Genomic DNA, 15420 nt, shown 5'->3' with positions numbered 1-15420 from the left:
GGAAACAAATCAACTAACAGAAACAGGACAAGTGTCAGGTCTCCCAGCAAAGCTGGTTGATGCTTAGGTAACATATACCAATTCCACACCTGGTTAACTTCTGGTAAATGGATTGGGTAGAGCTGAGGCCTCACGTGGGCAGACAGAAGGCAACCACAGAGCCACAGGAGGCAGCAGCCTTGCAGCTTCTCCTGGGGGGTGAGGGCCACGAGGCATGAGGCCAGCAGAAAGAGCACCGGCACTGAAGTCAGAGACCTGTTTCTAGCATTAGCACTGCCCAAGGTAGTTATGAAGAACTAGTTAGATAATTGAGGTGTGAGTACTTTGTAAAGCCATAAAGTGTTATGCAAATTCAAAGAGGGGTTACTATCAGTAATGTACAAGATGTCTGCACTCTATTTGGGATACAAACTAAACAGTTTCTGCATATTGTTATGGTGCTTTTTTTTTCTTTCTCTGCTTTATTTCCCCAAACCCCCCCTGTACATAGTTGTATATCTTAGTTGCAAGTCCTTCTAGTTGTGGGATGTGGGATGCCACCTCAACATGGCTTGACGAGCGGTGACATGTCTGCACCCAGGATCTGAACCCTGGGCCGCCACAGCTGAACGCGCGAACTTAACCACTTGGCCACGGAGCCGGCCCCTGCTCTCTCTCTTAAAATCAAGACAGGGACATTCACATCCCAAGGTTTAAGACGTACAGTGGATGCTGGAAGGACAGAACTTTACTCACTAGTTGCATAAAACTGGCTTTAAACAAACATTAACTGGAAAATCTTTATCCTCCTGCTTAACTCTAAAAATTGATAGCAAATTACCTTCAGAAGTTGCTTAGTGCATTTCTAATTCCAGAATTCTTAGCATTAAGGATGTTGTACATTCTTTTAAATCCCTACGTGGCTCTTAGAGATCATTTTCTGATAATACATTATGTAAAACAAGTGGTGCTAACTTCAAAACACCTATTCCCTTAGACAAAGCCCCTAGTTAACAATTCCCTCCAGGCTATTGAGAACAAAGAATCCTGACAGGTACCCGGGCCAGGGGTTAGGAATAAGAACTTTAAATTTTCTTGAGAATAATGAAACTAACTAAACTAACTAACTAAACTAAAGAAAGGGGGTTGGAAACAGAAATCCACAAATGTGGATTAATATACAGTACTAGAAAAGGGATATGCGGAGGGGGAAGAAAGCAATTACACACCTGACCACCTCAACGAAACTAGCACCGAAATGACCAGCCCCTCTAAACATACCTCCTGTTTCTGCAATTACCAGACTCACCTTCATTTCTCACAACAGTTATAAAGGTTCCGAGAAATCCTGCCTGTTTCCCCGACATGGAAAGAACTTGAATTCTGGATTTTATACAATCCACTGGGTATGCAGCAAGCCAGAGGCAGATTCCACCAACGCCACCACTTAACATCAAAGGGACAGGGCCTAGAGAAGAAAATTAGCAAACAGTATTTTGTCTCAAGGGCAGCTGATGTGATATTTCCAGAGGCCAATGGCAGTGGCCGGAGGTAGGTACAAACAAAAACGCTGCAAACACAATTCCCTGAGGAGACTGTCGAAGCTCTAAGAGCATAAGGTTCTGGTTGGTGGCCTGGGTCTACCCCTCATCATGCCAGGACGAGAAGCCCGAGCGAGGGTCATGTTTAGGCTGATCACTGTGGCACTGTGGCCCTCCTGTGCCATCCTTGGAGGGCTGGCCCCTAGAATCAGCAGGCCCCCAGCAGCATGGCAACGCCTTACAGGAGGAATGAGAATAGAGGCCACTGAAATGCAGGGTGAGGCATTTATCAGCCTTCTCTTAACTATCTCAATGCCCCACAGCCCTGATTCTTCCTTTACCATGAAAAACCAAAGTTGTCTTATTAAACAAGACAGTTAAGCCTGGGAGCTTGACCAACCCCAGAATAAGTCCACCAACCATGAAGGGAGGTGTTCAAGAAAAAAGTTATCACCCATGTGATTCAAACATTGATATGGTTGTATCCAGCAGCTAAAGAGAACAAACTAGAAAGAACTACACTTTTCACTGCTCTCAAAACACTATCAAGACTTATTACCAAGTTCTAAGTTTATTGCAAGCTGACTTATAGGTAATTTCCCACAGGAAAGTAATTTCTATATTTCTTCTTCCTGAAAATAGATCCAGAAGAAATTCACAAATGTTATTCTAGGGAAGAAGTTTGGGATGTGCTGCTCCAGCCCCTGTCCTGAGGAAATTATGAAGCCCAGAAGAAGATGCTAGAAATCATTCGGCCCTGTGACTTTCTGCGATTTAGAATCTCCCCAGTGCCAGGTGGATCCCCTACAAGGCGGCGCAGAGTGCACGGAATCCGCAGCAACCATACAGTCGGGAAGCGGACACCATCAACCCACCCGCCGTCCACGCAAATACATTTACCTAGTTCATCTTTTGATCTCCCAGATGCAAAAAATGATCGGCTCAGTTCATAGCCACCGAAGAAGAAGAAATAGCCCGGTACTTCTCGAAGTAAAGTGCTCGAGAGTCCATGGTAGAAGCCCAAGGGGCCATCCTTCCTAAGGATACTCTTCACGACAGACCAAACTGTACTGGGAGGAGACACAGAGAGACAGTTACAGCAGGCGAAGCAGCTGAATCTGTAAACAGAGAACCAGAATTCTAAAAGGCCGCTGTGGGAAGGAAATCTCAGGGAAGCTCAGATACAGCTATTTTATAACAACCTTTGTCACCTGAACTACTCCAGGGTAAAGAAATCTCATTAAAATGGAAGCACACATTTCTAGAAGGCATATTATCAAAGATGTAAAAAAGCTAACATCCAATTTTTCAATACGGAATAAGTGAAATTACAATAAGGAGTTGTCCAAACTCAGCAAGAATAAAACGGTATCCTATTTGCCCAGTCCCTTACCTCCCTCGATTTCTATCTCCCCAACCTTTCTTTTGATCTGCTGTGTTCTGAGAAAATTGGTTCAGGTGTTTAGGGTTTGTCTTATTCTGTGTCAGTGCAGGGAAACGAGCAAGTAACATTAAACATTACTTTAAGGCAAGACAAAAGAAATTCTAAGAATGGAGCTACGGCTCCTGTAAGGCAAGAAGCACCAGGACTTAGTTCTTAGAGAGGTAGTGGTGCAAGGCTTTCTAATTAAGCAGATCCGAGTCCTGCAGCAGCCGGAACACAGCACCCCGTCCATCTAGACTCCTCTTCCCGAGTACGTGCGCCGTGGCAGGAAGAGCGCAGAACCCGCACACTCAGCAGCCTGGCAGACCCCTCACTCCTCACTTTGTTCTCAGAGAGCAGGTGACTCAGTTTGGACCAATGAAGGACCAAGCCCAGAGGGAACAAAGGCCACCTGCTTTGGATGATTATCTTCCTTCCTCGGACTTCAGAAGGCTTCATCGGGTATTATCCATCAGCCAGGTCCTTCCTGCAACGCTGCTCTCATCCTCGGATGTGAACGTAACAAAGTAACCCAACTCGACACGGCCAGCCTACCTTCCCATCCAAGTCTTAACCCCAAGCTATTCTACCTCCCTGCGTGGCCACTGCTATGCCTAAAATACGGTCAGCCAGTACTTACTTTCACGCAAGCTGTCCATCTGCCTAAGTCCTTTGGACCTAACTATTTTCCTTAAAAATACCTTAAACCACTTCAAGGGGCATGAGGGCAACTTTCTGGGGGCTATTAACATCCTACTTCTTGGGCACTGGTTACAAAGGCATGTTCATTTCACACTTACGTTTTCTGTGTGTGTTCGTGTTACTGTGTACACATACTATCTCAATAAAAAGTCTTAAAGACTCACAGTTTTGGACTCTGGGCTATGAATAATAGATTCAAATTGGTTGTAAAGAATCCCAAGGGTGCAGGAAATTGGGCTCTATTACAAACCCCAGCCTCGCTGCTGCAAGGAGACTGGTAACTCTGAAAATGGTCAATTTATCTACCAATTTTCCCCAGTGGATTGACAGGGTCTGAGTTAACCACAGCAATATTCACCCCCAGAACTGCAGTCAGCCAGATGTGAAGATAAATAAGCAAGTTTTGAGATTAATCAGGATAATAAATTGCTTTACAATTCAAATAAATCATATGTACGTGACATATACACCTTCACAGGGTAACTAGGATCTTTCAAGACTGAGCTGGAGAGGAATTTGATCTGAAGGGCAGCTATGCTCACAACGGTCCTGCTCAGTGTTCCCAGAACTGGCGCCCTTTGCAGGTCCGCTTGAAGGATTAGGGAGGGGCGTAAAGAAAGTTACCGCTGGGATCTGAGGTGATCAGCCTGAACATCTACGTGAAACCTGGGAAAGGGCATCAAATATTCATCTCAGAACCAAAGCGTCCCTTATGAAGGCTCAGTTCTCACACACAGTTCCAAAGCTGTCTGCCATGTGCCTCCAAAAACAGCTGGGGATCATGCCTTATGCCCTCAACCGGTCAAAAGGGGTAGAAGCTCCTGGCTTCATCACTTCTGGGCTATTAAACACCTGTCTATGATGTTCTGTGGCCTGGGGGGTGGGTCCCACCACCACAAATAGTCCGTTCAGAAAATTATTCTGATTGGTAGAAGTTCTAGAAACAGTATTTTGGATTAGACACATCTGTTTCTATATCTGTCACTTAATTTTAGTACAATATATTTTTTAAAATACTCAATACATGTTCGAGACCTAATGTTTGTGCCCAAGCGGTGCTTACTTCTGGCTTTTGGCTATCTTCCCCGACATCTGCGTTTCGTACATGGTCTGTAGCCGGCACTTCACAAGCTCAGTGGGGCAGAGCACCAGGGCAGCAAACGCGGAGGCGAAGGAACCGGCAGCCGCATTATGCAGGTCACTGAAAGGACACAGCACAGGAGACCAGTTACCTGTCCAGCCGTTCATTCATGCAGCACTCACTGCGCTGAAACTCAGTGGTAAAGGAGAGTGCAGATGAAGGGAGAGAAACACTTCCTGAGTGCCCACCAGGAACGTGCACGTGCTGTTTCATTGAAGGATCTGCAACTCGGTGAGGCGAACAGCAAGACCCCAACTGCCACACGGAGAAAACGACACTTAGACATGATACGTGTTGTGCCCAAAGTCACACAGCTGCTAAGTGGCAATGATAGGATTCGAACCCAGGTCTGCCTGACTGCAGGATCCATGCTCCTTTATCAGTCACAACGCTATGGACTGAATGTTGGGCCCCCCACCCCAGATTCCTTTGTTGAACCCTTTAACCCCAATGTGATGGCATTTTGGGGGGGGAGGGTCCTGTAGGAGGTAATTAGGTTTAGATGAGGTCACGAGGGTGGAGTCCTCATGAAGGGATTAGCGCCCTTATAAGAGACCAGAGAGCTAGGCTGTGCTCGCTCTCTGCCGTATGAGGACACAGCAAAGTGGTCTCTCTGCAACACAGGAAGAGGGCCCTCCCCAGACACGGAACCAGCCAGCACCTTGATCCTGGACTTCCCAGGGTCTAGAAGTATGAGTAACAAATGTGTGTTGTTTAAGCCACCCAGTCAATGGTATTTTGTTACAGCAGCCAGAACAAGAAACACAGTGACACACAAAACAAAACCAAAAACCATGGAGGAGGAAAAAATTACCTATAGTCCTATCACCCAAAAACATACACTATTAATACTTTAGTGTATTTGCCGCTAAGCTTTAAATAAAACTAGGTTCTGAGGCTATGCCTACCAAATCCAACCTGGAGCAGTGGAGCATATAACTGCCACAGATGAAAACCCAGGATAAATTTTTAACCAAAAAGCTGCCATTGCAAAAAGATTTCCCAGGTCAGCTGATGACCGCCTCAACCTCAGCAACAGACGGCATGAGGGTGTGATGGTGCCGGAGGAGAGCATAAGGCCGGTGCACGTCAGCAGTTCGAGGGTTGTAGGTAAAATGACTACACTGGAAATGTAAATGGAGGAATGAACGCACATTAGTCCAAAAGCGGAAGCACTCACCGCATCTCCTATGGGTTTAGTACCACCAGCCACAGTCAGCAGCATTTCCATCAGGAGGTGCATAACGTCTGAGCGTCTTTTTTTGTGATGTTGGCAGCCATTGGTAGTCATTATGGAGATCTGTTACTTTATTAGGGGTTGTAAAATGGTGATATTCCTATTTAATTCTATGATTTTTTTCATTTATTAGTTGGAATAACTTGAAACATTTAAATACACTTTCTGAAACATGAAAGAAGAGAGCCCCATTTTTCGTTGAGTAAATGTTAAAACAGTAATAATGACAAGTCCAAGTATTGAATTTGAATTGCCTCAGGGTATCTGAACAGGTCTTCCTGTTTGTAAATACAGTTTCTAAAAGCTTCTTAAGAAATTTTATGATTTCTGATTTCACTCTGATTGTGACTTCTGTTAAATGCCAACTGGTGCTAAGTGTAATGTAATACTTCTTTTGCTTCATTTTTAACAGGAATGAGGAGGAATAATGTCACTCACAGAGGTATACTGTTTAGTAAACCGAGCTCGAGGAATGGAAGTAAGAATAGAATATTTAGATATTCTTTTAACTAATTATAGACTTTCTTAATATAGTACAAATTCCCCTATAGTGAATAGAATTTGAGGAAGGGTTGTGAATATCAAAACTATTTGGAGAAGCAGTGTGGTGCAGTGAATAGAATACTGCCCTGGGGTCTAGGAGGTAGATTCTGTTCCTGGTTTTGACAGTGATTTGCTGAGTGACCTTGAGTAGCTTACTTAACCTCTCTGGACTCAGGTTTTCTACCTTTAAAATAAGGGTTTGGACGCACAGATACCTTTCAGCTCTAATGTTCTGTGTTTGTGTTGTTGTGATTAATAAGGTTGAGTGTGATGCCCCTTCTCTGTGATAGTTACCTGTTTGAATTAACTGGGTTGGATACCAATTGCCTGTAAATGATACAGAAAAAGCTGCCCCGCTTCTTTGGCTCTGAATCTGCAGCCGCTGTTCAACTCTCATTGTCCCTTCACACCCAGATGTCCTTGGCCTCCAGGGTTCTCGCCTTTGTGCCCTCTAAATCAGTTTTGTGGTGTCAGCTCCATGCAAATGACCCACACCTGTCTCTCCAGCATTCAGCCCGCCCCATGAGCTAAGCCTCTGCTCTGTTCTTATTTCAATAGTCATCATAACTGCCATCAGTGAGTGTTCACCATCCACCAGGCACTCTGCAAGTGTTCCCTCATCTAGCCTCCCAAGAACTCAGTGAGGGGCCTACTTTTACTGTCCCTGTCTGGGGGATAATTTGGGGAAGAGGAAATTGAAGCTTAGAAAGATTAAATAATTTGACCATGGCAAATTATTTGGACCCAGGCTGGGCTGGCTCTGGAGCCATTCTTTGTGACTCAGAGCTGTGCTTGTCAGCCACCACATGGGCTGAGTCTTTAAGGCCATGTGGTCCAGAAGGGTAGCCGCTAGCTAGCCACGTGTGGCCACTGTGAACTTGAAGTGTAGTTAATGTAAACTGAGAGGTGCTGTAAGTGTAAATTATACTTTGACTTTACAAGATTTAGTACAGAATAAAGAATTCTTAAATATCTCATTAGTAATTTTTGTATTGATAATGTGTTGAATTTTTGGACCTATTGGGTTAAATAAAAAGTACGTATTAAAACTAATTTCACCTGTTTCCTTTTATTTTTTTAATGTGGCTACTAGAAAATTAAAAATTACATTTATGACTTGCATTTTGTTTCTGTTGGATAGCACTGCTTTAATGAGTAGAAGTCTGCTTCTTTGTTAATCCTTTTTGCCTTGTAGTGATTAAGCTACCTAAAATCCTTGATAAACGATGTTTTAAGTTTGCTCTTCTGTTTCAGTGGTCATTATAATTATATAGCATCACTCTATTAATTTTCAGTGTAAACTGGATTTGTTTCCCCATTAGTTGCTCTCGCCAGAAGATTTAGTGAATGCGTGCAAGATGCTGGAAGCGCTGAAATTACCTCTCAGGTAAAAGGTCCTCCGCGGGGCCTTGCTGGCTGTAGTCGCTACTCCTCACAGAGTGGACAGGCAAGCCCTGCCAGGTGCCGTCCTGCAGGGCCAGCCACCATATCGCCCCTCTTGAAATTACATTCCGTGTGAACAGAATTCACTGGGCCCACAAGCATCTCTGTCATTCTGGCCTCCATCCTTAGGGCTGGGCGTGGCCTGCGGGTGCTAGTAGTCTGATGGCTGTGGATTGAGGGCAGTGAGAGTAGAATGTAGGCACCTCCCATGAGGCCAGAGTAACCAGCGCCTCCTCCCCTAGACATTTTGCGTTAGTTTCTGGAAGCTTAGAAGTGCAAATATTGAGCCGTGAATTATATTTTCCTTATCCTCAGGTTAAAAAAAAGTAGCCATACGTATTTCTGGATTATAGAAAAGCCTCTGGATTATAGTTCATAATTTTATTACCTGTTTATTCATGAGCTTTTTAGTTATGCCATGGTTGCTTGTGGTCGTTATGCTTTAAAGGTTATTTTGTGTTATTCTTCCCCTCATACCTGGGCACGAAAGATATCAAGAAATACTTGCGCCTCCTCAGGGGTTGAAAATCCCGGATATTCATGGCTTTGTTCTCCCATCTGCGATTTGTAGGCTCCGAGTTTTCGACAGCGGCGTCATGGTAATTGAGCTTCAGGCCCACAAGGAAGAGGAAATGGTGGCCTCAGCCTTGGAGACAGTATGTGAACCCGGCTTCCTCTGGTTATTAGGGCTTGCTACCAAGACGCGATGCTTAGCAACTCGAGAAACAGGATTTCCTTTTGGGTTTAACTTTACTAAAAAGTAACATTTGAAGACCCAATTAAAAACAGTTTATCATTAATGAATAAATAGTAATCAAAATTATACTTTGAAAGCTTTTTGAAACTTCCCGATACTCGTAACGTCTTGTAAGTAAGGAGATAGAATTAGTGAGGCGTTCTCTTTTCATTTGATGCCCAGTGTTGAGAACAGGTTCTTAACTCTGTTAATCAGAATGTTACCCATGACTGAACTTTTTCTTTCAGTAACACCCACATAAGCAGCATTATAAAACATCACAAGTTGTTTTGTGAAATAATTGCTTCAAAAAATATGAAAAGCAACTGTAGTTTAGATGGCTTTTGCTGGCCAAACTGCTAATATTACTCATTAGGATATTTGAAATATTACTGCCTTCATAGCCTCTGCGGCGAGCCTGTATAATTTGAATAACTCATATTTATTATGCTTCTAATTTTAAGCTCGATGAAAATCCCAAGACTATAGGTATTTCTACCACATATTTTAAACTACATCTGTAGATAAGGGTCCTCAGTGGAGCGTGTAATATGCACTCAATTAGAATTTGTCGTATGTTCCTTCTTAGAATAGCCAATAGTTCTTTTTAAGCTTTACCGCAGTGCCTTTGTACTCCCGCACTGTTTTACTATGCACTTCGTGATATTTTAACCTCTTCTCTGTTTGTTCTGGGTCGTTCAGCTTTTGCAGAATTAAACATTAGTGAAGAAGAGGTGGTTCTGTAGTGGATATTCTTACATTTAGTAGGAAATTCAGTCAGTTATTTCCCGAGTATACTGGTGGACGCTCTCCTTAGGTTGGCGCCTAGACGGTCCACACCATCACATTTTTCTGCTCTGTGTTTCTGTTAGGTTTCAGAAAAGGGATCCCTAACGTCAGAAGAGTTTGCCAAGCTCGTAGGAATGTCTGTCCTCCTGGCCAAAGAACGGTACGTAAGGTCCTTGCTCTTCATTACACCTTGTAGTTTGTGTTTCTGAACAGACACATGATTGTGGCTTTTCCTCTTGATTTCTAGGTTGATTCTTGCAGAGAAGATGGGCCATCTTTGCCGAGATGATTCTGTGGAAGGCTTGCGATTTTACCCAAATTTATTTATGACACAGAGCTAAGGGTTTTGTATTTGAAATACTTCTTGTGCGTATCTTTGCGTCATGTAGAGGTTGTCTGACATTGAGCTCAGAGTAAACCCTGATAAACTGAGCATTTACAGGAACTTTGCAGTATCATATAAAACCCTTTTAGTTTCTGCCTAAATATAAGGGTCCAGGAAGGTTATTTAGGATAAATATAGGAAAATACAGAAAAATGAATGACAATGTGAATTTGAAATCATGCTACGGTTGTAAAGAACCCTCAGAGTTGAACTTGAAATATGGTAGATTTTCACTCAATCCTCAAGTCTGACTGTTTTTTAAGGAAAGGAATTTAGTTCATGGGGGAAGAAAAGGAGAAGCTGCATGTTTGGACAGGTTAGAGTGTTATTTTGATGTGAGAAAAATTCACTGAATTATAAATAAGGTTTTTTCCTGTATCTAATGTGCCCATTTTGGGGGGGTTTCATGAAGCAAGTCGTACGTATGGGGTCGTCTAAGAACCTGACAACATTAGAACAAATATCAAACTGCGGAATGCTGTCAGCAGCTCCTCCTAAGGGCTTTTCTTTGGAAGCAGCCATACGCATGTCTGCAGCAGACCAAATAAAGCACTTAAAAAGGGAGAGAAGTTTATTTGTCTTACGTATATATAATCTGAGTAGTTTCTTTCTTTTTTTTAAGTGATGATTTCATAGCTGGCATTTAAAGAATGCAACTATGTCATTTTGTTTAAAAAGTACTGTGGATTTTGAAACTGAATTAAAGAGCTGTGTAGACATGCCCAGAGATAAGATTACAAATTTGGGAAGCAGACGGCTCCGGAATTCCCTAGGATTGTTGTGCAGGGGAGGGGCTGGGAGAAGCTTGAACTAGCTTAACAGGAACCTTGGTGCTCTTTGACCTCGAAGCCAAGGACAGGAACATAGACAGTGGAAAAGTAAAATGTCTCCTTTTCCTTCCCTTAAGGAGTTTCAACATTGAACTTTTAAAAATATTTCTATCACATTCTAGCAATATTTTTTTTCTTTACCCCACACATCATAAGTTGTGTGGAGAAACTATCTCACCAAACAGTATTACTGAGGTAACAAAAGCTGGCTGATGTTGAATTTAGATTGATTGAGTTTTAAAGTGGACTTGCCTGCCTTCATATGTTACTGTGGTACAGCATACAGTATGTCGGCATTACCTCAAACTCAGGGACCCCACGGGGACGAGAACACCCTCTTCCTGAGACAGAGTTGGAAGTGGAAGGTAGCGATAGTTTTTGACCAAGTCTCTGGAAGGGATAGTATCTGTATCGAGAGAACGGTTGAGACCAGGAGGAGGGGATACCCAGGGCCACACTCTGGGGTCCCTAAGACATTCTCACTGAGTGAGGTGGAGGGCCACTGCCTGAGGCTACTGCAGATGCCCTTTGGGGCCCCTTTGCCTTTGCAGGAACCCTCGGCCGCAGACCCAGGGAATCCCTCCAAGTGCAGGCAGAGTCTGTCCCTGATCCCTGCCTGAAGAGTGGCTGTCACTGCTTTGTGTCCTCCAGTGTCATGGGAATGTTGTGGCTGAGGCATCCTGCCTTACTTAGTCTTTGTTCTCCAAATCTGTCACTGATTCTATATTGTGATGACAGATCCCCGAATTCCCCCATTGCTCAGCTTCAGGTTTGTTTTGGGGAAATTCAGTGTCGGCTGCCCAAATCTTTTGGGTCCTTGTGTAAGCCTGTTTATGTCACTCCCTTCTGAGTTGTACTCTCTCTCACTGCTCTGGCATACTTGCACGTGCACATGCACGCACACATACACACATGATATCTGGCTACGGCTTGTAAAAATTACAAAGATAAATAATCTGTTTCACCGCTTAATGAGTTGCAACTAAGGTTGTTTGGGCTCCTGGATCTAGCTCTCATGGTTCGGATTCATTACAGCAAACTCCCATTGTTCACCATATTGATTTACAGTAGTGTGACAACATTAACAAACATGGCGCAACCTGAATTGTATAAGGCGAACTAAAGAAGAAAAGTGACATATGAATAATTTCATTGTTTAATTTTTTAAGTGGGCATTCTCCACTGTTTCCAGACCTCTGTATGTATATTTTTATCTCTTTTTTTTTTTTTTTTTTTTTGCCAAATAAGATGTTATTTTGGTCCTCTGTTGGTAGAGGTTTTGTTTAAATAGAACCAATCAGGCTCTAAGTGCAAAAAAGTTCTGTCTTGGTGCTTATCACTGGTGTGGTTATTATTTTTGCTTTCCTAACTTTGCTCTTAGGAGCATAAATCTGTTTGTAGCTTTATGGTAATGGGATATTTCTAGTCACATACTGTCAAAAGTTTTTTTACATTGTACAAGTGAAGATTGCTTTCAGGATTAAATGATTGGAATTAATGTATATAGAGTAAAGTTTTTGCAAAATTTAAAAATGATGTTTCTTGGCGTTCTTTTTAAATACTCTTTGAAAAATATATGAAAATGATAAACCTTTAGTTAGAATAAGCCAGTATGTTTACAATTTTTTTGTTTAGATTTTATAATCAAGAGTTGATTATAAATATTTATGACCTCAAGCTCTTACTATTTTAGTTTTAAAAGAATGGGAAATGGCTCATGAACTGTTTTCTTCTAATTCCTGATGTGAATTCCACTGTTGATTGACCTTGTGTGTTCATGTGAATGTACTGTCTCTCGTTCCCTGTTACCAGACAAATCTGACCAGACGTGATTGTCAGCATTCTCATGCTCAAATACTTAAACTGGTTCTTCTTTGCCCAACAATCTCAGAGTTTTCATTTTGTTTCAGTAGAGTCACAACTTATAAGGTGGTTAGGTTTCAAAGACTGTGCTAAAGACTGCCTAAGGACGAAATCGAGCATGCTCAAAATGATCCTTGAGAATCTCTTCAACTGCCAATAAAGTTCTCTATATTAGATTCCCTGTAGTGTGATACATGAGGATGAATAGTTTATGAATATAGTAAGTACAATATATAATACAAACTACATATCAACAGTAGACTTTTACAGCACCAATAAACTATTTAAATATGGATCCTTTTTTTTCCTGAATAGTATGGTTGAATTTATGTAAATTTATTGCTGATCCCATCCATTTTCTAGAGTGTAAGCTCACAGGGCAGAGATGTTTCACTGGTTTGTTCATGGATAGATCCCCAGAGGCCAGAACAGGGCCTGGCACACAGTATGACTCAATAAATAGTTATTGAATGAATTAACTCCGGTGTATATATCTATTTATAATTTGGCTCCACTTTATCCTACTTTTTATCTCCCATTCACTTCAATTAAAACACATTTTTTTTAATACATGCTGAATTTGTGTGAGGAGCTTTGTGGGCCATTGGTGGGGATACAAAAGTGAATAAGATACAGCCCCTGCCCTTAAGAGGGTGCCCCAGTTGGGCAAAGAGACATGTGAGCAACCTTAATTGAAGATGGAAGGAAGTCCATGCCATGAAAGGGGCACAGGTACCACGCTGTGGAAGACAAGGAAGGAGCTTTTCGTTTTGAGGGAGGGACCTGGGAAGGCCTCGTGGGAGAGGAAGAGCTTGGTAAACTAGACTCACGAGGACCAAGAGATGGTCAGTAGGTGGCAGGCATTGGGTCACGGGAACAGCGTGAGGTGTGCCTCTTCCTGTTGCTGGGACGCTTCCCCTTGTCTGTCCAGACTTCCCATCGTTCCTTCTTCCCACTCACACCCCTACCCCCACTAATCAAAATCATGCTTTGCTCAATCCCACCTGCTCTAGAAAAATCTGTTTCCAGTACACAGCTCTATTTCTAAACTCCCTAAGAGTTACTGTCCGTCTCATATACTTGACTGTGTTTTATCTTGCTCTCTATTTGTTGTCTTGATGCTGTAATAAAATAGAGAAATTGGATTTCTTTGAGTTCAAGGACTTTCATATGACACAACTTTTGAATTCCCACTCCTAAGTCAGTGATTGTACAAGGTAGATCCTGGTTAAGTACTAACTGAATGGAGCGATTTTGGATTATAATGTGCCAGGAGTTGACTCACAAACCTAAATCAGTCCTTTACCCTTCTTCCCAAGGGGCTTCTCAACCAGACTTGTCAGGGCTCAGCCAGTCTGAGATACACTATCTTATTCAAATTCCATGACACAGGCCACATCCATGATGTGGGAAGCACTCCAGAAAAGTCAGGTTAACACACATGTAAGATCTTGTTATTACAGTGTGAAAACTGGGTAATTCGTGTCCTTCCTTGTGCCCTGATAATCAGGAGTCAGTTAAAGCTTTTCTCTCAGGGTATTATCTAGGGAAATACAAGATCTCTCCATTTGTATAAAGGATGTTATTGAGATAGTGAACAATTTTCACACAATTTGCACAAGATCATTAGACCAGTCACTGACCCATAAAGAGAATTCAGGATATCTAGACAGCCAGCTTTAGTTCAATACTGACAAGAACATACCGCTGTCCTTTTGAAAGCTTTTTTTTCCCTTCAAGTCTATGTGCCTTCTTTTAGAAAAGATTAAACTGTTTTAACTGTCCAATAAAGACAGTAATACAGTTTGGTGAGAATTCTAATGAAGGCAACAATGACCAAGCATCTCAATAAAGCTGTTATTTAAGAAATGACCAAGCACGTTAACCAGCCACTTGTACCTGGATTGAGGTCCTGGGGAGAGAGTGTCTTTGAAAGATTAACGCAGAGCAAGTTGCTTTCTGACTGTTTCACCCAGTCACCAGAAAACTTCAATATAACCATTATTATATGCCTTTTATAGTGAAGGAAAGGAGGGATTAAGTAATTTGCCCAAGGTTACAGAGGCAGGGCTGGAATTAATCTCAGCTGTATCTAACTCCAAAGCCCACTCTTTGCATTGAGCTTTTGCTTTTAAAACTGAAAATGCCAGGGACTGTGGCATGTGAAAAGGAATCCCAATTTGAGCTGATGAATGGATATTGGACTAGATAATTCTGTTGGTAGTGAAAGTGGATGATGACTTTAAAGCCTCTTTTGAAACTTTGGGTAGATTAAATGAATACTGCTAGAATTAGTTATTTGACAAGATAAATACTTAGCAAGTTTAGTACCTCTGGTAAACTGATAATTGAATAATTGTGCTATCTTTTAAAAGATTAAGTTAGATTCAAAGACCTGCAAATGCTGTATTTTTTTGTTTTAAAAATTGAGGTAGGGGCTGGCCCCGTGGCAGAGTGGTTAAGTTCGTGCACTCTGCTTCGGTGGCCCAGGGTTTCACCAGTTTGAATCCTGGGCACCGACATGGCACCGTTCATCAAGCCACGCTGAGGCAGCGTCCCACATGGCACAACTAGAAGGACCCACAACTAAAAATACACAACTATGTACTGGGGGGCTTTGGGGAGAAAAAGGAAAAATAAAAATCTTTAAAACATTAAAAAAATGGAGGTAAAATTTACACAGTGAAATGCACAGATCTTAAGTTGGATGAGTTTTGACAAATGCATAAAAAATCCATGTAAATCGCACACCAAACAATCGAAGATATCTGTAGTTCCCAAGAGGTCCTTGGTGCCTCTTTCCCATCA

General features: G+C 42.3%; 3 protein-coding genes across 8 annotated transcripts in view; 2 read left to right on the top strand and 1 right to left on the bottom strand.

Moving 5' to 3' along the window:
• Positions 1-5034, bottom strand: part of LOC138918376 (mitochondrial ornithine transporter 1-like) — a 153476-nt gene extending 148442 nt beyond the window's left edge. For all 6 annotated transcript variants that reach the window (XR_011427704.1, XR_011427705.1, XR_011427703.1 and 3 more), the window contains exons 1-3: positions 4709-5034; positions 2421-2590; positions 1289-1447 (exon numbers count right to left, since the gene is read on the bottom strand). Coding sequence is in view for 2 of the 6 variants with exons in the window: in XM_070239631.1 (XP_070095732.1) it covers positions 1289-1447; positions 2421-2590; positions 4709-4893 (514 nt within the window). In the remaining 4 variants the exon portion in view is untranslated. The remainder of the gene's footprint in view (positions 1-1288; positions 1448-2420; positions 2591-4708) is intronic.
• The window catches only part of LOC138918369 (phosphatidylinositol 3,4,5-trisphosphate 3-phosphatase TPTE2-like), a 444167-nt gene that overhangs the window by 199635 nt on the left and 229112 nt on the right, over positions 1-15420 (top strand). The gene's annotated exons all lie outside the window — the stretch shown is intronic.
• On the top strand, positions 6435-9994 carry LOC138918388 (vacuolar protein-sorting-associated protein 36-like). The gene is made up of 5 exons (XM_070239667.1): positions 6435-6501; positions 7889-7953; positions 8581-8665; positions 9618-9694; positions 9782-9994. The coding sequence occupies exons 1-5, from the start codon at positions 6451-6453 to the stop codon at positions 9873-9875; spliced, it is 372 nt and encodes a 123-aa protein (XP_070095768.1). The 5' UTR covers positions 6435-6450; the 3' UTR covers positions 9876-9994.

The sequence above is a fragment of the Equus caballus genome, chromosome 17 (assembly GCF_041296265.1).
Source record: "Equus caballus isolate H_3958 breed thoroughbred chromosome 17, TB-T2T, whole genome shotgun sequence".
In the NCBI taxonomy this organism is placed as follows: Eukaryota; Metazoa; Chordata; class Mammalia; order Perissodactyla; family Equidae; genus Equus; species Equus caballus.
This window is presented reverse-complemented; position numbering and strand designations above follow the sequence as displayed.